Source organism: Cherax quadricarinatus, chromosome 88 (genome assembly GCF_038502225.1).
Source record: "Cherax quadricarinatus isolate ZL_2023a chromosome 88, ASM3850222v1, whole genome shotgun sequence".
In the NCBI taxonomy this organism is placed as follows: domain Eukaryota; kingdom Metazoa; phylum Arthropoda; class Malacostraca; order Decapoda; family Parastacidae; genus Cherax; species Cherax quadricarinatus.
Genome location: NC_091379.1, coordinates 6197854 through 6218730, shown reverse-complemented (window position 1 = coordinate 6218730; position 20877 = coordinate 6197854). Strand labels below are relative to the sequence as shown.

General features: G+C 38.8%; 1 protein-coding gene across 1 annotated transcript in view; it reads left to right on the top strand.

The window, feature by feature from the left end:
• Positions 1 to 15831, top strand: part of LOC128698521 (zinc finger protein on ecdysone puffs) — a 40409-nt gene extending 24578 nt beyond the window's left edge. Inside the window, exons 11-17 of the mRNA XM_053790779.2 lie at positions 3035 to 3130; positions 8970 to 9045; positions 10928 to 11035; positions 11781 to 11923; positions 12905 to 13303; positions 13494 to 13579; positions 14120 to 15831. Of these exons, the coding sequence (XP_053646754.1) occupies positions 3035 to 3130; positions 8970 to 9045; positions 10928 to 11035; positions 11781 to 11923; positions 12905 to 13303; positions 13494 to 13579; positions 14120 to 14321 (1110 nt within the window). The 3' untranslated portion in view covers positions 14322 to 15831. The remainder of the gene's footprint in view (positions 1 to 3034; positions 3131 to 8969; positions 9046 to 10927; positions 11036 to 11780; positions 11924 to 12904; positions 13304 to 13493; positions 13580 to 14119) is intronic.
• The last annotated feature ends 5046 nt before the right edge of the window (positions 15832 to 20877 follow it).

Genomic DNA, 20877 nt, shown 5'->3' with positions numbered 1-20877 from the left:
TGAAGGATCAGTTATGGAAGGAGAAAAGAGAATATGAATGTGTAAATTCAAGAATTATGTGGATTAAGGTAAAGGTTGGATGCGAAAAGTGGGTCATAATAAGCGTGTATGCACCTGGAGAAGGGAGGAATGTAGAGGAGAGAGAGAGATTTTGGGAGATGTTAAGTGAATGTATAGGAGCCTTTGAACCAAGTGAGAGAGTAATTGTGGTAGGGGACCTGAACACTAAAGTAGGAGAAACTTTTAGAGAGGGTGTGGTAGGTAAGTTTGGGGTGCCAGGTGTAAATGATAATGGGAGCCCTTTGACTGAACTTTGTATAGAAAGGGGTTTAGTTATAGGTAATTCATATTTTAAGAAAAAGAGGATAAATAAGTATACAAGATATGATGTAGGGCAAAATGACAGTAGTTTGTTGGATTATGTATTGGTAGATAAAAGACTGTTGAGTAGACTTCAGGATGTACATGTTTATAGAGGGGCCACAGATATATCAGATCACTTTCTAGTTGTAGCTACACTGAGAGTAAAAGGTAGATGGGATACAAGGAGAATAGAAGCATCAGGGAAGAGAGAGGTGAAGGTTTATAAACTAAAAGAGGAGGCAGTTAGGGTAAGATATAAACAGCTATTGGAGGATAGATGGGCTAATGAGAGCATAGGCAATGGGGTCGAAGAGGTATGGGGTAGGTTTAAAAATGTAATGTTAGAGTGTTCAGCAGAAGTTTGTGGTTACAGGAAAGTGGGTGCGGGAGGGAAGAGGGGTGATTGGTGGAATGATGATGTAAAGAGAGTAGTAAGGGAGAAAAAGTTAGCATATGAGAAGTTTTTACAAAGTAGAAGTGAAGCAAGGAGGGAAGAGTATATGGAGAAAAAGAGAGAGGTTAAGAGAGTGGTGAATCAATGTAAAAAGAGAGCAAATGAGAGAGTGGGTGAGATGTTATCAGCAAATTTAGTTGAAAATAAGAAAAAGTTTTGGAGTGAGATTAACAAGTTAAGGAAGCCTAGAGAACAAATGGATTTGCCAGTTAAAAATAGGAGAGGAGAGTTATTAAATGGAGAGTTAGAGGTATTGGGAAGATGGAGGGAATATTTTGAGGAATTGTTAAATGTTGATGAAGATAGGGAAGCTGTGATTTCGTGTATAGGGCAAGGAGGAATAACATCTTGTAGGAGTGAGGAAGAGCCAGTTGTGAGTGTGGGGAAGTTCGTGAGGCAGTAGGTAAAATGAAAGGGGGTAAGGCAGCCAGGATTGATGGGATAAAGATAGAAATGTTACAAGCAGGTGGGGATATAGTTTTAGAGTGGTTGGTGCAATTATTTAATAAATGTATGGAAGAGGGTAAGGTACCTAGGGATTGGCAGAGAGCATGCATAGTTTCTTTGTATAAAGGCAAAGGGGACAAAAGAGAGTGCAAAAATTATAGGGGGATAATTCTGTTGAGTATACCTGGTAAAGTGTATGGTAGAGTTATTATTGAAAGAATTAAGAGTAAGACGGAGAATAGGATAGCAGATGAACAAGGAGGCTTTAGGAAAGGTTGGGGGTGTGTGGACCAGGTGTTTACAGTGAAACATATAAGTGAACAGTATTTAGATAAGGCTAAAGAGGTCTTTGTGGCATTTATGGATTTGGAAAAGGCGTATGACAGGGTGGATAGGGGGGCAATGTGGCAGATGTTGCAGGTGTATGGTATAGGAGGTAGGTTACTGAAAGCAGTGAAGAGTTTTTATGAGGATAGTGAGGGTCAAGTTAGAGTATGTAGGAAAGAGGGAAATTATTTCCCAGTAAAAGTAGGCCTTAGACAAGGATGTGTGATGTTACCGTGGTTGTTTAATATATTTATAGATGGGGTTGTAAGAGAAGTAAATGCGAGGGTCTTGGCAAGAGGCATGGAGTTAAAAGATAAAGAATCACACATAAAGTGGGAGTTGTCACAGTTGCTCTTTGCTGATGACACTGTGCTCTTGGGAGATTCTGAAGAGAAGTTGCAGAGATTGGTGGATGAATTTGGTAGGGTATGCAAAAGAAGAAAATTAAAAGTGAATACAGGAAAGAGTAAGGTTATGAGGATAAAAAGATTAGGTGATGAAAGATTGGATATCAGATTGGAAGGAGAGAGTATGGAGGAGGTGAATGTATTTAGATATTTGGGAGTGGACGTGTCAGCGGATGGGTCTATGAAAGATGAGGTGAATCATAGAATTGATGAGGGGAAAAGGGTGAGTGGTGCACTTAGGAGTCTGTGGAGACAAAGAACTTTGTCCTTGGAGGCAAAGAGGGGAATGTATGAGAGTATAGTTTTACCAACGCTCTTATATGGGTGTGAAGCATGGGTGATGAATGTTGCAGCGAGGAGAAGGCTGGAGGCAGTGGAGATGTCATGTCTGAGGGCAATGTGTGGTGTGAATGTAGTGCAGAGAATTCGTAGTTTGGAAGTTAGGAGGAGGTGCGGGATTACCAAAACTGTTGTCCAGAGGGCTGAGGAAGGGTTGTTGAGGTGGTTCGGACATGTAGAGAGAATGGAGCGAAACAGAATGACTTCAAGAGTGTATCAATCTGTAGTGGAAGGAAGGCGGGGTAGGGGTTGGCCTAGGAAAGGTTGAAGGGAGGGGGAAAAGGAGGTTTTGTGTGCGAGGGGCTTGGACTTCCAGCAGGCATGCGTGAGCGTGTTTGATAGGAGTGAATGGAGACAAATGGTTTTTAATACTTGACGTGCTGTTGGAGTGTGAGCAAAGTAACATTTATGAAGGGGTTCAGGGAAACCGGCAGGCTGGACTTGAGTCCTGGAGATGGGAAGTACAGTGCCTGCACTCTGAAGGAGGGGTGTTAATGTTGCAGTTTAAAAACTGTAGTGTAAAGCACCCTTCTGGCAAGACAGTGATGGAGTGAATGATGGTGAAAGTTTTTCTTTTTCAGGCCACCCTGCCTTGGTGGGAATCGGCCAGTGTGATAATAATAATAAAAAATTACTTTCGTTTGTAATATTTAATGCAGATAATTTTGGCTGTTTAGTACAAAGTTGTTCACCTTAGGCATTGAGGAACTACCTCCGTGTTGACTGCTGCAACAACACATACTTCAACAGGGCAGATCTGGAAGAACACAGACTCACTCTTGTCCACCTTAAGGTAAACATTGACCCTTTTTGATTGTAATATGTTTGTATATGAGATAAGGCATTTGTATTAGTTTATTATTATTTAGTAAGCATGTACATAAAAATTACCAGAAATTCAGCTTAATTTAATTGATAAATAAGTAATTGAAAAATATACATTTAGATTTTAGACTTGAAAAATACAGTACATGTATGTACAGTATTATTTAAATAATTTCTTTTTGAAATATTAATAATCATTAGTTATATTAATGTTGGTAGAATAACTGACAATATGTTAGGTAAAAGGACACAAGTGCAGCTAATGAGACATTTTATTGTGGCAACGTTTCGCTCTCCAGGAGCAAAATGTTGCCACAGTAAAATACAGTTGCGGCTCGTTCATAGAAGCTGCATAGCTTCAGTTCCCCCAGATGCTTACTGCCAGACGTATGACTTCATCAACCTTATGCTAAAATAATTTGCAACTGTTGTATGTTGTTTCCATTGTATTTATAAGTGAGTTTTTAATTTTTTTGTTGAAACTAGATAAAAAACTATTCTAAATAGTAGTTTGATGCGATATGATAGTATAGATATTACTGGCATTACTAGCCACCACTTGTTGTATATTGTTTTCAATGTATTTACGTATAAGCAAATTTTTTAGTTTTTTTGTTGAAACAAGATAAAAAATTCTTAACCCTTTCACGGTACATGCCGTAGATCTACAGCTTTACGTTGAGGGTCCAAACTGTAGATCTACGCCATGAGCTCAGCTCACTTTGATAAGCTGTGAGCGGTAAATTTGGGCCTAGATATGAAAGAATACATCTATGTGATATGTGTGTACCACATAAAACAAATCCTGCAGCACACAGTGCATAATGAGAGAAAAAATCTGAGACCATAATTTTTATTAAAACAGCAACTTTGCAGTGTTTTTTCGTGTGTTTTTATAGTTGTATTTGCGATTTCTTGCTCTCATTTGATAGAATGGAAGATTTTTTTTTTTTTTTTTTTTTTTAAACAAGTCGGCCGTCTCCCACCGAGGCAGGGTGACCCAAAAAAGAAAGAAAATCCCCAAAAAGAAAAATACTTTCATCATCATTCAACACTTTCACCACACTCGCACATTATCACTGTTTTTGCAGAGGTGCTCAGAATACAACAGTCTAGAAGCATACACATATAAAGATACACAACATATCCCTCCAAACTGCCAATATCCCAAACCCCTCCTTTAAAGTGCATGCATTGTACTTCCCATTTCCAGGACTCAAGTCCGACTATATGAAAATAACCGGTTTCCCTGAATCCCTTCACTAAATATTACCCTGCTCACACTCCAACAGATCGTCAGGTCCCAAGTACCATTCGTCTCCATTCACTCCTATCTAACACGCTCACGCACGCCTGCTGGAAGTCCAAGCCCCTTACCCACAAAACCTCCTTTACCCCCTCTCTCCAACCCTTTCGAGGACGACCCCTACCCCGCCTTCCTTCCCCTATAGATTTATATGCTTTCCATGTCATTCTACTTTGATCCATTCTCTCTAAATGACCAAACCACCTCAACAACCCCTCTTCTGCCCTCTGACTAATACTTTTATTAACTCCACACCTTCTCCTAATTTCCACACTCCGAATTTTCTGCATAATATTTACACCACACATTGCCCTTAAACAGGACATCTCCACTGCCTCCAACCGTCTCCTCGCTGCTGCATTTACCACCCAAGCTTCACACCCATATAAGAGTGTTGGTACTACTATACTTTCATACATTCCCTTCTTTGCCTCCATAGATAACGTTTTTTGACTCCACATATACCTCAACGCACCACTCACCTTTTTTCCCTCATCAATTCTATGATTAACCTCATCCTTCATAAATCCATCCGCCGACACGTCAACTCCCAAGTATCTGAAAACATTCACTTCTTCCATACTCCTCCTCCCCAATTTGATATCCAATTTTTCTTTATCTAAATCATTTGACACCCTCATCACCTTACTTTTTTCTATGTTCACTTTCAACTTTCTACCTTTACACACATTCCCAAACTCATCCACTAACCTTTGCAATTTTTCTTTAGAATCTCCCATAAGCACAGTATCATCAGCAAAAAGTAACTGTGTCAATTCCCATTTTGAATTTGATTCCCCATAATTTAATCCCACCCCTCTCCCAAACACCCTAGCATTTACTTCCTTAACAACCCCATCTATAAATATATTAAACAACCATGGTGACATTACACATCCCTGTCTAAGACCTACTTTTACCGGGAAATAGTCTCCCTCTCTTCTACACACCCTAACCTGAGCCTCACTATCTTCATAAAAACTCTTTACAGCATTTAATAACTTACCACCTATTCCATATACTTGCAACATCTGCCACATTGCTCCTCTATCCACTCTATCATATGCCTTTTCTAAATCCATAAATGCAATAAAAACTTCCCTACCTTTATCTAAATACTGTTCACATATATGCTTCAATGTAAACACTTGATCTACACATCCCCTACCCACTCTGAAACCTCCTTGCTCATCCGCAATCCTACATTCTGTCTTACCTCTAATTCTTTCAATTATAACCCTACCGTACACTTTTCCTGGTATACTCAGTAAGCTTATTCCTCTATAATTTTTACAGTCTCTTTTGTCCCCTTTCCCTTTATATAAAGGGACTATACATGCTCTCCGCCAATCCCTAGGTACCTTCCCCTCTTTCATACATTTATTAAACAAAAGTACCAACCACTCCAACACTATATCCCCCCCTGCTTTTAACATTTCTGTCATGATCTCATCAGTACCAGCTGCTTTACCCCCTTTCATTTTACGTAATGCCTCACGTACCTCCCCCACACTTACATTCTGCTCTTCTTCACTCCTAAAAGATGGTATACCTCCCTGACCAGTGCATGAAATTACTGCCTCTGTTTCTTCCTTAACATTTAAAAGTTCCTCAAAATATTCTCGCCATCTACCTAATACCTCCATCTCCCCATCTACTAACTCCCCTACTCTGTTTTTAACTGACAAATCCATATTTTCCCTTGGCTTTCTTAACTTGTTTAACTCACTCCAAAATTTTTTCTTATTTTCATTAAAATTTCTTGACAGTGCCTCTCCCACTCTATCATCTGCTCTCCTTTTGCACTCTCTCACCACTCTCTTTACCTTTCTTTTACTCTCCATATATTCTGCTCTTCTTATAACACTTCTGCTTTGTAAAAACCTCTCATAAGCTACCTTTTTCTCTTTTATCACACCCTTTACTTCATCATTCCACCAATCACTCCTCTTTCCTCCTGCACCCACCCTCCTATAACCACAAACTTCTGCCCCACATTCTAATACTGCATTTTTAAAACTATTCCAACCCTCTTCAACCCCCCCATTACTCATCTTTGCACTATCCCACCTTTCTGCCAATAGTCGCTTATATCTCACCCGAACTTCCTCCTCCCTTAGTTTATACACTTTCACCTCCCTCTTACTTGTTGTTGCCACCTTCCTCTTTTCCCATCTACCTCTTACTCTAACTGTAGCTACAACTAAATAATGATCCGATATATCAGTTGCCCCTCTATAAACATGTACATCCTGGAGCCTACCCATCAACCTTTTATCCACCAATACATAATCTAATAAACTACTTTCATTACGTGCTACATCATACCTTGTATATTTATTTATCCTCTTTTTCATAAAATATGTATTACTTATTACCAAATTTCTTTCTACACATAGCTCAATTAAAGGCTCCCCATTTACATTTACCCCTGGCACCCCAAATTTACCTACTACTCCCTCCATAACATTTTTACCCACTTTAGCATTGAAATCCCCAACCACCATTACTCTCACACTTGATTCAAAACTCCCCACGCATTCACTCAACATTTCCCAAAATCTCTCTCTCTCCTCTACACTTCTCTCTTCTCCAGGTGCATACACGCTTATTATAACCCACTTTTCACATCCAATCTTTATTTTACTCCACATAATCCTTGAATTAATACATTTATAGTCCCTCTTTTCCTGCCATAGCTTATCCTTCAACATTATTGCTACTCCTTCTTTAGCTCTAACTCTATTTGAAACCCCTGACCTAATCCCATTTATTCCTCTCCACTGAAACTCTCCCACCCCCTTCAGCTTTGTTTCACTTAAAGCCAGGACATCCAGCTTCTTCTCATTCATAACATCCACAATCATCTCTTTCTTATCATCTGCACAACATCCACGCACATTCAGACTTCCCACTTTGACAATTTTCTTCTTCTTATTCTTTTTAGTAATCTTTACAGGAAAAGGGGTTACTAGCCCATTGTTCCCGGCATTTTAGTTGACTTTTACAACACGCATGGCTTACGGAGGAAAGATTCTTATTCCACTTCCCCATGGATATAAAAGGAAAATTAATAAGACCAAGAACTATTAAGATAAAATCAAAGAAAACTCAGATGAGTGTGTATAAATAAATGTGTACATGTATGTGTAGTGTGACCTAAGTGCAAGTAGAAGTAGCAAGACATGCCTGTAATCTTGCATATTTATGAGACAGACAAAAGACCTCAGCAATCCTACCATCATGTAAAACAATCACAGGCTTCGTTTTACACTCACTTGGCAGGACGGTAGTACCTCCCTGGGTGGTTGCTGTCTACCAACCTACTACCTATAAGAATGGAAGATATATTACAGAAATAGAGATGATTTTGATTGGTTTCATTACTGGAAATGGTTTGAAACTGAGCTGAAAGTAGCGGAAATGTTAAATTTTTGCTGATGTTCAAGAGTAAACAAATGACCTAACACATCTAATACACGCCAGCTGGTGGGTCTAATATACGTTCACAAATGTGGTGATATTATTTATACAATTATTACAATATTGCATAACAGTAAATCTTCTATTTTTTGGTTTGAATAAAAAATCAAAATGGAATTTATTTGTAAAGCCTGAGAACGTAACTAATGAAAAGAGGAAATGTTAGTTTAGTGCCACGAATGCCTGCATTGTTTATTCTGGACCCTATTTTGAAATTGGAGTAGTGTATTTTGAACTTTGCATTAAATTTACCAAATTACCAATTTCCAATCACTTTATTTTGTAGTTGAAACAGTTGACTTGGCGATTTCTTGTGCTCAATCGATAGAAGTAATACTAGTGAAATAGCTAAGAATTTGGTCGACTGGAATAATGTAATTGGCCTAAAATGGGGGTCAAAGTTGGCAAAATCGCCGATGCGTAAATATCGCTGACAGATCAAAATTTGCGAGAGCATAACTTGGTCAGTTTTCCATCAAATTTTGTACTTTTTGTTTTCTTATTTTCAGAAAAAGATTCTCTACCATTTCATAAGAAAAATAACAAAATTATTTTTTGAAAATTCTTGGACCCTGGTGCACACTTTGAAACTTGGCCTCTGGACCCTGAAAGGGTTAAAAATAGTAGTTTGATGTGGTACGATAGTATAGATATTACTGGCATTACAAGCCACCACTGATAAAATATCACATTAGTTGCACTTTCCCTTTTTCCCTAAGAACCATTATTTAAAGATATAAAGGGAAAGACAGTTGAGGGAGAGAGAAGGAGAGTACAAGCACCAAGGTGTTGGTTGTTAATTTTGTATACTATTAAGGTACAGCTGCAGCTGCACTATATTTGTAAGCGTAATGTTACTAGATAACCCATTTTACTTTAGGATATATTAAAAATGCATTATGTACCCTACTTGGATTATAAGTTTTCTTAGTGTCTGCTTCCTTGCAAAATTTGGGAAAGGAACATGGTTTGCATTTTTAGAGAATTCAGGTTTCATTGAATTTGTACTTAAAAACAGAATAAGTTGGAGCTTGAGCAGAAACAGAAGGAAGAAGAGGAGGAGGAGACAGAAGATGCTGGTGTTTCCGAGAATGGTGAGTTAAATTATGGTCAGGAAGTGTTGAGACACTGTACAAAGCTATATAATCAGGGGGTAAGGCAGCCGGGATTGATGGGATAAAGATAGAAATGTTAAAAGCAGGTGGGGATATAGTTTTGGAGTGGTTGGTGCAATTATTTAATAAATGTATGGAAGAGGGTAAGGTACCTAGGGATTGGCAGAGAGCATGCATAGTTCCTTTGTATAAAGGCAAAGGGGACAAAAGAGAGTGCAAAAATTATAGGGGGATAAGTCTGTTGAGTATACCTGGTAAAGTGTATGGTAGAGTTATTATTGAAAGAATTAAGAGTAAGACGGAGAATAGGATAGCAGATGAACAAGGAGGCTTTAGGAAAGGTAGGGGGTGTGTGGACCAGGTGTTTACAGTGAAACATATAAGTGAACAGTATTTAGATAAGGCTAAAGAGATCTTTGTGGCATTTATGGATTTGGAAAAGGCGTATGACAGGGTGGATAGGGGGGCAATGTGGCAGATGTTGCAGGTGTATGGTGTAGGAGGTAGGTTACTGAAAGCAGTGAAGAGTTTTTATGAGGATAGTGAGGCTCAAGTTAGAGTATGTAGGAAAGAGGGAAATTATTTCCCAGTAAAAGTAGGCCTTAGACAAGGATGTGTGATGTCACCGTGGTTGTTTAATATATTTATAGATGGGGTTGTAAGAGAAGTAAATGCGAGGGTCTTGGCAAAAGGCGTGGAGTTAAAAGATAAAGAATCACACATAAAGTGGGAGTTGTCACAGTTACTCTTTGCTGATGACACTGTGTTCTTGGGAGACTCTGAAGAGAAGTTGCAGAGATTGGTGGATGAATTTGGTAGGGTGTGCAAAAGAAGAAAATTAAAAGTGAATACAGGAAAGAGTAAGGTTATGAGGATAACAAAAAGATTAGGTGATGAAAGATTGGATATCAGATTGGAGGGAGAGAGTATGGAGGAGGTGAATGTATTCAGATATTTGGGAGTGGATGTGTCAGCGGATGGGTCTATGAAAGATGAGGTGAATCATAGAATTGATGAGGGGAAAAGGGTGAGTGGTGCACTTAGGAGTCTGTGGAGACAAAGAACTTTGTCCTTGGAGGCAAGGAGGGGAATGTATGAGAGTATAGTTTTACCAACATTCTTGTATGGGTGTGAAGCATGGGTGATGAATGTTGCAGCGAGGAGAAGGCTGGAGGCAGTGGAGATGTCATGTCTGAGGGCAATGTGTGGTGTGAATATAATGCAGAGAATTCGTAGTTTGGAAGTTAGGAGGAGGTGCGGGATTACCGAAACTGTTGTCCAGAGGGCTGAGGAAGGGTTGTTGAGGTGGTTTGGACATATAGAGAGAATGGAGCGAAACAGAGTGACTTCAAGAGTGTATCAGTCTGTAGTGGAAGGAAGGCGGAGTAGGGGTCAGCCTAGGAAAGGTTGGAGGGAGGGGGTAAAGGAGGTTTTGTGTGCGAGGGGCTTGGACTTCCAGCAGGCATGCGTGAGCGTGTTTGATAGGAGTGAATGGAGACAAATGGTTTTTAATACTTGATGTGCTGTTGGAGTGTGAGCAAAGTAACATTTATGAAGGGGTTCAGGGAAACCGGCAGGCCGGACTTGAGTCCTGGAGATGGGAAGTACAGTGCCTGCACTCTGAAGGAGGGGTGTTAATGTTGCAGTTCAAAAACTGTAGTGTGAAGCACCCTTCTGGCAAGACAGTGATGGAGTGAATGATGGTGAAAGTTTTTCTTTTTCAGGCCACCCTGCCTTGGTGGGAATCGGCCAGTGTGATAATAAAAAATAATAATTTGTATATTTGCAACATTGTGATTAAATAGGCAATTTTGCTTATAGTTTTTTATATAATCATGTTTTTTTATATTTTATTCTACAGAGGAAGGGAAGTTATTTGCTAAAGCTATAGCTCAGTTGAAGAAAAGTCCAGCTGCAGTAGTGACTGATGCAGAAACACTGATGCCTTACAACCCCTCCATACCTCGAGGTAAGTTGAGATGCTGTTACCAAAGAGGTATCGGCTGTGAAGCCTGTGTAAAGGTTATTATTGACCCTTAAGTACATAACGTTGAACCTTCCCTAAGTCACCAGCACGCAGAAAAGGTTTTTTTTTTTTTTATAATTTGCATTGGATATCAATAGGAATTTTTTTTTTTTTATCATGCACACTAGGCTTGAGACTTAACCATTGAGGTGGGGATGATCCAAGTACCTACTGCTTAATGCCTCGGTTAAAAATAAGTGCCTTCTCATTCTTCCTCCCTTTCATCCATATACAGTAAAACTTGGGTTATATTCTGATACATATCATGTATGTAGGAATTTTACAGGTAGAATATAAGTCTGAAAATGCATTACTGAATGTTTATTCAGATTTCTCAGGTAAGGTACATTGTCATTTTCATTGATTTATAAAGGAATTTGCAAAAATAACAATGAAAAAAATCTCCATGGGGAAGTGGAATAGAATTCTTTTTCCGTAAGCCATGCGTGATGTAAGAGGCAACTAAAATGCCGGGAGCAAAGGGCTAGTAATCCCTTCTCCTGTATGCATTACTAAATTTAAAAAGAGAAACTTTTGTGTTTTTAGGTCACCCTGCCTTAGTGGGATACAGCTGGTCTGTTGAAAAAAAAAATGAAAAATAGAGTAATTACAAATAGTAGGAACTCCATAATTATAGAGATGTACTTTTGAGTATTGTGGGAGTTAGATTTGAAACATCTTTTTTCAGGCTTAAACTTCATTCAGGTGAAAGCACACTACCGGTGCGAAGTGTGCCCCCAGGCTCGGTTGCACACTGCTGAAGAAACTGTAGAACACTTCAAATCTCTCGAGCATTACAACAATTTGAAGAATCATCTTAACAAATTAGAGGTTAGCTGGCATGAAATGAACCTTTCTGCTGTGAGTGGATATGTTAGAATGCTTTGCTTCAAAGGATCGTTTGTACTGGTGATGTCTGTGCACTTCTGGCAAGAAAGCTAATAAATTGTTTGATGGTGTATGTTTTCTCCTTTGGGCAACTCAACTTTGCTAGGAAATGTCTGATGTATTAAAAAACAAATGGCACTTTGTCCTGTTGACAGCAGCTAGTTGTTTCCTTCAGCATTAAAAGTTTTGTTCTGCATAAATTCATAAGTTGAGTATTGTTGTAAAAATGAGCATTGTGAAGCACAACTTCAAGTGGAAGTGTGCACTTGTTTACACAAATAACCTGCACATAGAAGAGAGAAGCTTACAACACATTTCAGTCCAACTTGGACCATTTACAGGTTGGTCTGAAACATTGTAAATTTCTCTCTCCTGTGTGCTGGTTATTGGTGTGTTGTTCCAGTCGTGGTATTTTGCCTTTTTGTTCTTTTTGTACACTGTTTAATTTAGTTATCTTTCTACATAATGCATGATGAAAATTTAGTGTTTATAAAAGTTGGTAAACGTATGCAGTATTGTGGAGCAGTGGTCTCTTTAATTTACTTCTGGTGAGCTCATGTGAGCATGTTAGAAGTGAATGGAAATGAGTGGTTTTTAATGGACATGCTGTTGGAGTGTGAGCAAGGTAGCTTTTATGGAGGGATTCTGGGAAACCAGATAGCCAGACTTTGGTCCTTGAGATGGGAAGAGCAGTGCCTGAACTCTGGAGGAGGGGTAAGGATATTGCAGTCAGAGGGTGATCTGACTGTGATGTCATCCTACTTCTAGGAAGACAGAATGAATGATGGTGGATGTGTTTTCATCTTTGTGTCAGCTGCCTTGGCAGGAGATGGCCACTGAGTTAAAAAAAAAAAGAGGGCTAAACATTATTAATTACATATGTTAACACTTATTCTATTAACATTTTATTCTATTCTTATCCAGGAGGAGAAAGAGCTTGAGAAAAAGAGACTTGAAGAGGAAGCTGAAAAGGCAGAAATAGAGAAAAAGAAACAAGAGGAGGAAGCAAGGAAGAGGGAAGAGGAATCTGAAGCAAAGAAGAAGAATGGGGAACAGGATGAAGGGGAGGAGATCAGTTTCGAGGACATGCACAACATGGAAACAGTAGACGAAGCCTCGGATGATGGAGATATGGAAACTGGTGGCAAAGTCAATCATGGAGCAGCTGAGGATGAAGAAATACAGAGTGGTGAGGATTTTGAGGAAGATGATGAAGAGGGAGAGGGTGAGGAAGACGATTATGAAGAGGGCGAGGGTGAAGAGGAGGAAGAGGACGAGGATGAGGAAGACAATGAAGTGGAGCAGGAGCAGCCAGAAAGCTGTGTGAGTTACTTAGTGATAGTTTCCCCAATGATTTGAATGGGTTGTTGAGACATGATTTCATTTTTATAAAAATTTTAAATTTAGTTTATTTTCTCACTAAAGCATTATTCAACATAGTTTCCTTAAATATTTCCATATGCACTATGTATTTTCATGTACAAGTACTATTGTGACTTTCTGGTTGTTAAAGGGTGAAGATGAGAATGAGGCCTCAGTATTACTGAAGGATCATTCAAAAGAGAAAATTGAATCAGAAGCTGAAGAGGAAGATTGTCGGTAAGTAGGGAAGTTCCTGACATTTTGAGAGTTTTCTTAAGTTTCTGAATTTTTTGGGAACATTCTTATTAGTATTATCACATTAATATTGTTTGGCCTTTCTTTTATATTTACAAATTAACTTGTCTGCCTAATGCTATTATATTCCTGAATGTTGCTGCTTGTTTCAGTGCTGATACTCTGACATTTCACATACTATATCAAACTATAAAAACTATTGAAAAAAGAATCAGTTTTGTTCATGTCAAATGTATAGCAGGTCACAGTTGTCAAAACATGTCATTTCAGTCAAGTATTGTGATAAAGTGAGTTCTACCTCTAATATTTACCAATATATATAAAGTAATTAGTATAATTCAACATGGCTAAAGTGCTATACTTGCAAATAGGATGACTTAAAATTATGTACGTACTTGAGGAATGACCTTGGGCAACAAGTATTGTCTGGTCCATGCAAGAACTTTTATTTAAAAGTTTAAAATTAGTGGTGTGCAAGACAGTTTTCATGAACAGTTTTTATAGTTATTATATACTCTGCAGCATGAAGGAAGAACCATCAAAAAAGACAGAAGAAACTGAAACAGTAAAGTCAGAAGCTGGAAAAAAAGCAGTAGGGAAGGTGCAGGAGCCAGTGGTGAAGGACGACGACATGCCCAGTGAGGATAAGACAAAGATAGAAGTGACTTCTCCCCAAGGCAGGAGGGGTAGAGGGAGGGGCCGGGGACGAGCTGCCAAGAAATAAGGCAAGACTGTTTGCCCTTAATGTAGACCTGTTTACAATTATAGCAGTCAGTAATGTGCTAGCAGACAGTTACAGGAAAGTAAATTTTGAAGATAGAATTAGGGCTAGTTACTTTAAATAGTTTGGAAAATATGGAAGTTTGTGTTTAGCATCATAATGCTGATCACCATTTGTCATGTCAGATTTTATATTGGACTATTTTATGTAGGCTTTTTTAGCATTTATGGTTTCATATATTTTATGTTGATAAAGCTTAAAGCAAACATATTAATCTGGCTGTTGTAGGTGAATCTGATGAATCCAGCAATTATTTGTGTAGCTCAACTAATGATTTTAGTGTCATAAATTGTAAAGAATGCAATCCCCCAAGATGGAGATATGACTAAAGGCTTTTAGTGATAATTGAATTATGTATGTGATTGTAGTAGCTATGAAGCTTTCACTATTTCATTTGTACAAAATATTTTGCAAGTATAATTGAGTTTTTTTATACACGGCTATCACAAACAGAGGGAAAGTAAACATATTCACCATCACTCATTCTGTTAATAGCTGTATTGCCAGAAGTGTATGACAGATCATGTGACCCAAAGTGCAACATCACTATTTCTTCTGAGCGCTGACACTACTTACCATCCCCAGGACTTGAGTCCTGCTAACCAGTTTCCTAGAATCCTAGTATAGATGTTACCTTGCTCATATTCCAACAGCATGTCAAGTTATAATAGCCACTTGTCTCCTCTCCAATATAATACTCACACAAACTTTTTGTGTGCTCAAGCCTCAACACTCAAAACCTCTTAGCCACTCCCTCCAACCTCTCCTAGGACAAACCCTACCCCTCCTTTCACCCCAAATTTATGCACCCTTCTGTTTATCTTAATTTGCTCCCTCTCTAAATGCACAAACTACCTTAACAACCCCTCCTCAGTCCTTTGAATTATACTCTCAGCAACTACACTTTCACTGGTACTCTTAATATTCTGCATTATATTCTCACTATACATTGCTCTTAAACATGGCAGCCCCACTCTCTCCAGCTTTCTCCTTGCTGCCATGTTTGAAGTCCACTGATGCAGGGAAATGACAGTAGTAAAGCTTTATTTTCAATACTTAGTCCAGTGCTCCATAAGCTCCAGGTTAGTCAGTATCTTACAGTGACGTACGGTGGTTATTGCCACGGGGTGTGCACTGTACTACCATACTGAACCTACTACTCTGGCATAAGTATTACTCGAAAATATACATACAGTATTTCATAACAGATGACAAAAATTAGTTTCCCCACTGTGATCCATGATTATATTATTGAGTGAGCTTAATATTTATGATGAATCTACATCTTTGGTGGGTGTGCAGCACTCACCTAGCACACCCAGGATATACAACCCTGGTATCTAAGGCTCTAAGCCAGCGTATTGTCAGTTTTTTCCTGTATGTCATGTTATATTTCTGTATTTTATTGACTGGTAAATCCTAATGAGAAATAAAAGTTTCCACTATTCGAAAAGTTTGTGATTTAACCTAATACAGTATGGGGAAACACTGGTTGAGTGTATTGCAGAAATGGGAAATTAAAGCCTGTGTACAAGGCTTGAATTGTACTGTTGTGATTGACCATGCATTTGCATCAATGATGGATTTTTTTTAATTCAGTACACTTGTAATATACAGCTCTATTCTACATAATAGTTACATTGTAAGAACCTTAAAGGGAAAGGGGTTTTTTTTGATGTTAGTGAAGGGCTCATGATCCTAGGAATTTGAGCTCTCCCTTGCCTTTCAAGGGAGGTTCCTTGATACCAGTAAGGGGGCTTATGATCCAAGGAGTTGGACCTTCCCTTCTCCTGGATCAAATCTGATTGCTTATTTCTCCAGGCACTATGTGACACCCTAATGGCATCACATGTTCTTCATGAATGTAACAAAAAAGAAAGTTCCATAGGTGTTCAGCACTTGCTGAAAATTATAATTTGAGAATGCTAATTGACACTTCAGTCTATTGTTTTGCATTCACATGTTACCTCAGCATCAAGGGCTCTTGATCCAAGGAACTGGATTTATCTTCCCCTTGGGACCTGATGAAAATAATCAAAATAAATATGAAAAATTTGTGTCTGTACAAAAACAAAATCTGTAATGTGTCTAGATAATGCATCAAGAGTGATGCCTTGATCCTTGTGAAGGGTTCTTGATTCATGGAGTTTGAGCTTTTCTCTTCCTCAGATCAATGATCTGAGAAAGATATTGTGAGCCTAGCCTCTTCTCCCTTGATAATCTGAGAGATATTGTGAACCAAGTTGCACCTCTCGCAACCCTTGTGGGTTTAGTGCTTAGTTATGATTATAATAATTCTTTACCTCAATGATCTGAGAGTTCTCATAAGCCTAGCCTCGAAACCATGCACTTCGGGGCTTGATACCTCTCACTATCACCCCAGTGCTCTGACCAGTGTAGTCTGCAAGGTGATGGAATGATTGGTGAACAGACGTCTGATATGGTATTTGGAGACTTGCAATAGTCTCTCTCCTCGCCAACATGGCTTTCGCAAGGGCCGCTCTACTTTGAACCCCTTGCTCCACATAGATACATGTGTGTGAAATGCCTTTGTTAATAAACACTCCATCCAAGCAGTCTTCTTTGATCTCGAGAAGGAATATGACACCACTTGGAGGTATAACATCTTAGCCCAGGCCCAATCCTTAGGCCTCCGCAGTAATCTACCGACCTTCCTTGCTGCTTTATCTGAAAGACACTTTTATGTCCATGTTGGTGCCTTGCTCTCCTCAGATTTTGCTCAGGCCGAGGGATTCCCACAAGGTTGTGTCCTTAGCACTCCTTTTTCTCTTGGCTATAAATGACCTACCTTCCATTCTTCCATTGCATATCTGGTCATCACTTTATATGGATGACTTCACTATAGTTTACGCAGGTGCTGACTGTCGACTGGTAGTGGTCTCTTTTCAGATGCAATTGACCGTGTTTCCCATTGGGTCACTTCTCGTGGATTTAAATTTTCTAGTGCGAAAACCCATTTCATTACCTTCGCTAGGTGTCCTCTTGTCCCTGATATTCCATTATATTTACACTTCTCATGTATTTCAGGATGTGATATGGTCAAGTTTCTTGGTCTTCTATTCAATCGCTGGTTGACATGGAAACCTCATATTTCCTCTTTGAAGGCAGCTTGCCATGGTCAGCTGAATCTCCTTAAAATTCTTGAGCGTTCTACCCTCGTCTAGTCCAAGCTGGATTATGAAAACCAAGTCTATTCTGCGGCTTCTCCTACAACTCTTTCTAAGTTAGATCCGCTTCATCATCACGGTCTACATTTATACCTTGGTGCCTTTTGTTTATCCCCTGTTGAAAGCAAATTGCACTGTTAAACTGCTTTTAGGTTTGTGGCAATCTTCAAAGGACCCCAATGGAAATAAGTCACTTTGACTTTTTCGGGTTATCCTAGGTTCTCTACACATATGCTGCTATGTATGATAATCTCTGTAATTGTATTTATGTACACCTGAATGAACTTACTACCCTCCTCTACCTTAATGATCTGAAAGATCTCATGAGCCCAGTCCGAATTAAGCCTGAATGCTTTCCATTCCACCCCTTCCACCATCACAGGCGCTATATAATCGCTATGGGTTTAGCGCTCCCCCATAATCATGAGCTCAGTCCCTCTACGTCAATGATCTGAGTTAGATCTCATGATCCCAGCCTCTTATGGTGATTGATTCTTTCAAGCTCTTGATTCAGCATCCCCTCAAGGAAGGTTCCTTGATGTTGGTGAGGGGCTCTTGATTTGGGGAATTGGATCTGTGCTCCAGTTCCCCGAATTAAGCCTGAACGCCTTCCACATCCCCCCCCCCAGGCGCTGTATAATCCTCTGGGTTAGCGCTTCCCCCTTGATTATAATAATAATAATTGATTCAGCATGCTTGTCCCCCATCCCCCAGGCACAGTATGAACCCTGCAAGTTTAGCACTTCCAATATTTATTTTTAGGATTTTTATATGCAAGAAAAGGGAGTCAAACTGTAATTGGGACACAATGTTGCTAAATTTTTTAGTATGTTAGTGAAGTAAGATAATGAGGGTAATTTATCGTGTAATTTGACTATGTTCAACTTAATGGATATAGAATGATACATATTTATATTTAAGGTCCCTGAACGGTTATTGATAAAATAGTTAATTATATAACAAAAGAAAGAAGGAATACTGTAGCAGGCCTACTGGTCCATGCAAGGCAGGTCCAAGTCACCTACCGGCTTATGAGACACTGACCCAACCTAGTCAGGTGACATTCACTTAAGGAAGGAGCACGCCATCAGACTTACTAGCACAAGCTAGTCAGGTCCAACTCACATCCACTCTTATATTTATCTAACCTATTTTTAAAATTACACAACATTTTAGCTTCTATGATGGTACTCAGGAGTTTGCTCCACTCATCCACGACTTTATTACCGAACCAGTGCTTTCCCATATCCTTCCTGAATCTGAATTTTTCCAACTTGAAGCCATTGCTGCGAGTCTTGTCATGGCTAGATATTTTTAGCATGCTATTTACATCCCCTTTATTTATTCCTGTTTTCCATTTATACACCTCAATCACATCCCTCCTAATTCTATGCCTTTCTAGAGAGTACAGATTCAGGGCCCTCAGTCTATCCTCATAGGGAAGATTTCTGATGAAGAATTGAGACACTTATGCGACATACGGGAATCTTTATTGAAGAAACGTTTTGCCACACAGTGGCTTCATACGTCTTATATAAAGCAGGAAGGCATAAGGAGAGGAGGAGTTTGAGGTAATTGGTCCCTCAGCCTGGAGTCGATGTGTTCAGTCCATCAATCTTGTAGAAAGTACAGCACAGGTCTTCATCCAAAGATTGGACATCTGTCAGACACTGCATCATCATGGGATCTTGACACAATGAATTCTTCAAACTTGTCCAATCTTTGGACAAAGACCTACGTAGACTAGTGGATGGCTCCACTATGACCCCGCCTCCTGCTTCGCCTCACCTGACTACAGTATATAAGCCACGTCTACGACCCTGTGCTGTACTTTCTACAAGATTGATGGACTAAACACATCGACTCCAGGCTGAGGGACTGATTACCTCAAACTCTCCCTCTCCTTATACCTTCCTGCCTTATATTGGACTGATGAAGCCACTGTGTGGCGAAACGTTTCTTCAATAAAGATTCCCATATGTTGCATAAGTGTCTCAGTTCTTCAACTTGTCGGTTTTCAAAACCATTCATCACACAAGATTTCTGCTAAATGGGATCAACTCTGTCATCCTCCTTTATACGTTTTCCAGAGCATTTAGTATATCCATTCTGTAATACGGTGACCAAAACTGTGTAGCATAATCTAAATGAGGCCTAACCAAGGATATACAGAGTTGAAGAACAACCTGAGGACCTCTATTATTTATACTTCTAGATATGATGCTAAGGATTCTGTTAATTGTATTGCGAACATTTATGCACTGTTGTCTTGGTTTTACATTACTGCTAACCAGAACTAAATCCTTTTTGCAATCAGTAGCATTAAGATCTACATTATTTAGTTTATATGTGGCATGATTATTTTAAGAACATAAGGAACACTGCAGTAGGCCTGTTGGCCCATACTAGGCAGGTACTTCACACATCCACCCCACTAATAGAATAAACGTTACTCAAGCAATAAGCTTTGATAATTCTATTTACTCACGTGGAAGTCCCACTCAAATCCAACCCCTCTCACTCATGTATTTATCCAACCTAAATTCGAAACTATCCAAGGTTTTAGCTTCGATAACCCGACTTAACATTTAGAACTTTGCATTTGTGTTTATTAAACTGCATCTGCAACTTCTCCGATCACTGGATCAGTCTATTTAAATCAAACCATACCACCGGCGGGGTTAGAACCCACGACCAGAGTCTTAAAACTCCAGACCGTGGGTTCCATCCCCACCCGTGGTATGGTTTGTTTGCAATAGTGTCATTACGATTTCGTGAGTCTATTTAAATCATCCTGGAAAGCTCTAATGGCCTCATTAGAATGAATTGGACGGCCTATTTTGATGTCATCAGCAAATTTGCTTATGTCGCTATTTATTCCCTCATTTATGTCGTTTATGTAAATTGTGAACAAATGTTTTAATAATTTCCTATACTGTTAAAAAGAAATTAAATATAATTTAAATAGAAATCAATAAAATATTGGAAAAATAATATTAAGTACACAAATAACCCCGTACATTATATTAAATAATTTATTGGAAAAAAAATGAACTTGTATACGTCACTAGTAATATTTTATCAAATTTTATAAATAAAAAAATAGTTTTTATAAGCATAAATCGAAATTTGATTTTTTTTGTGAATGTCAATTGCATTAATTACTCGCAGGAATTGTTGTATATATGTTTATTAGGAATAAATTTACATATTTTTTATTATTATAATTATATAATAATAAATGTCTAAATTATCTTCAATAACCCAATAAAACGTTACACGAAATTAATTATTTTCATTAGGTGTCCTTT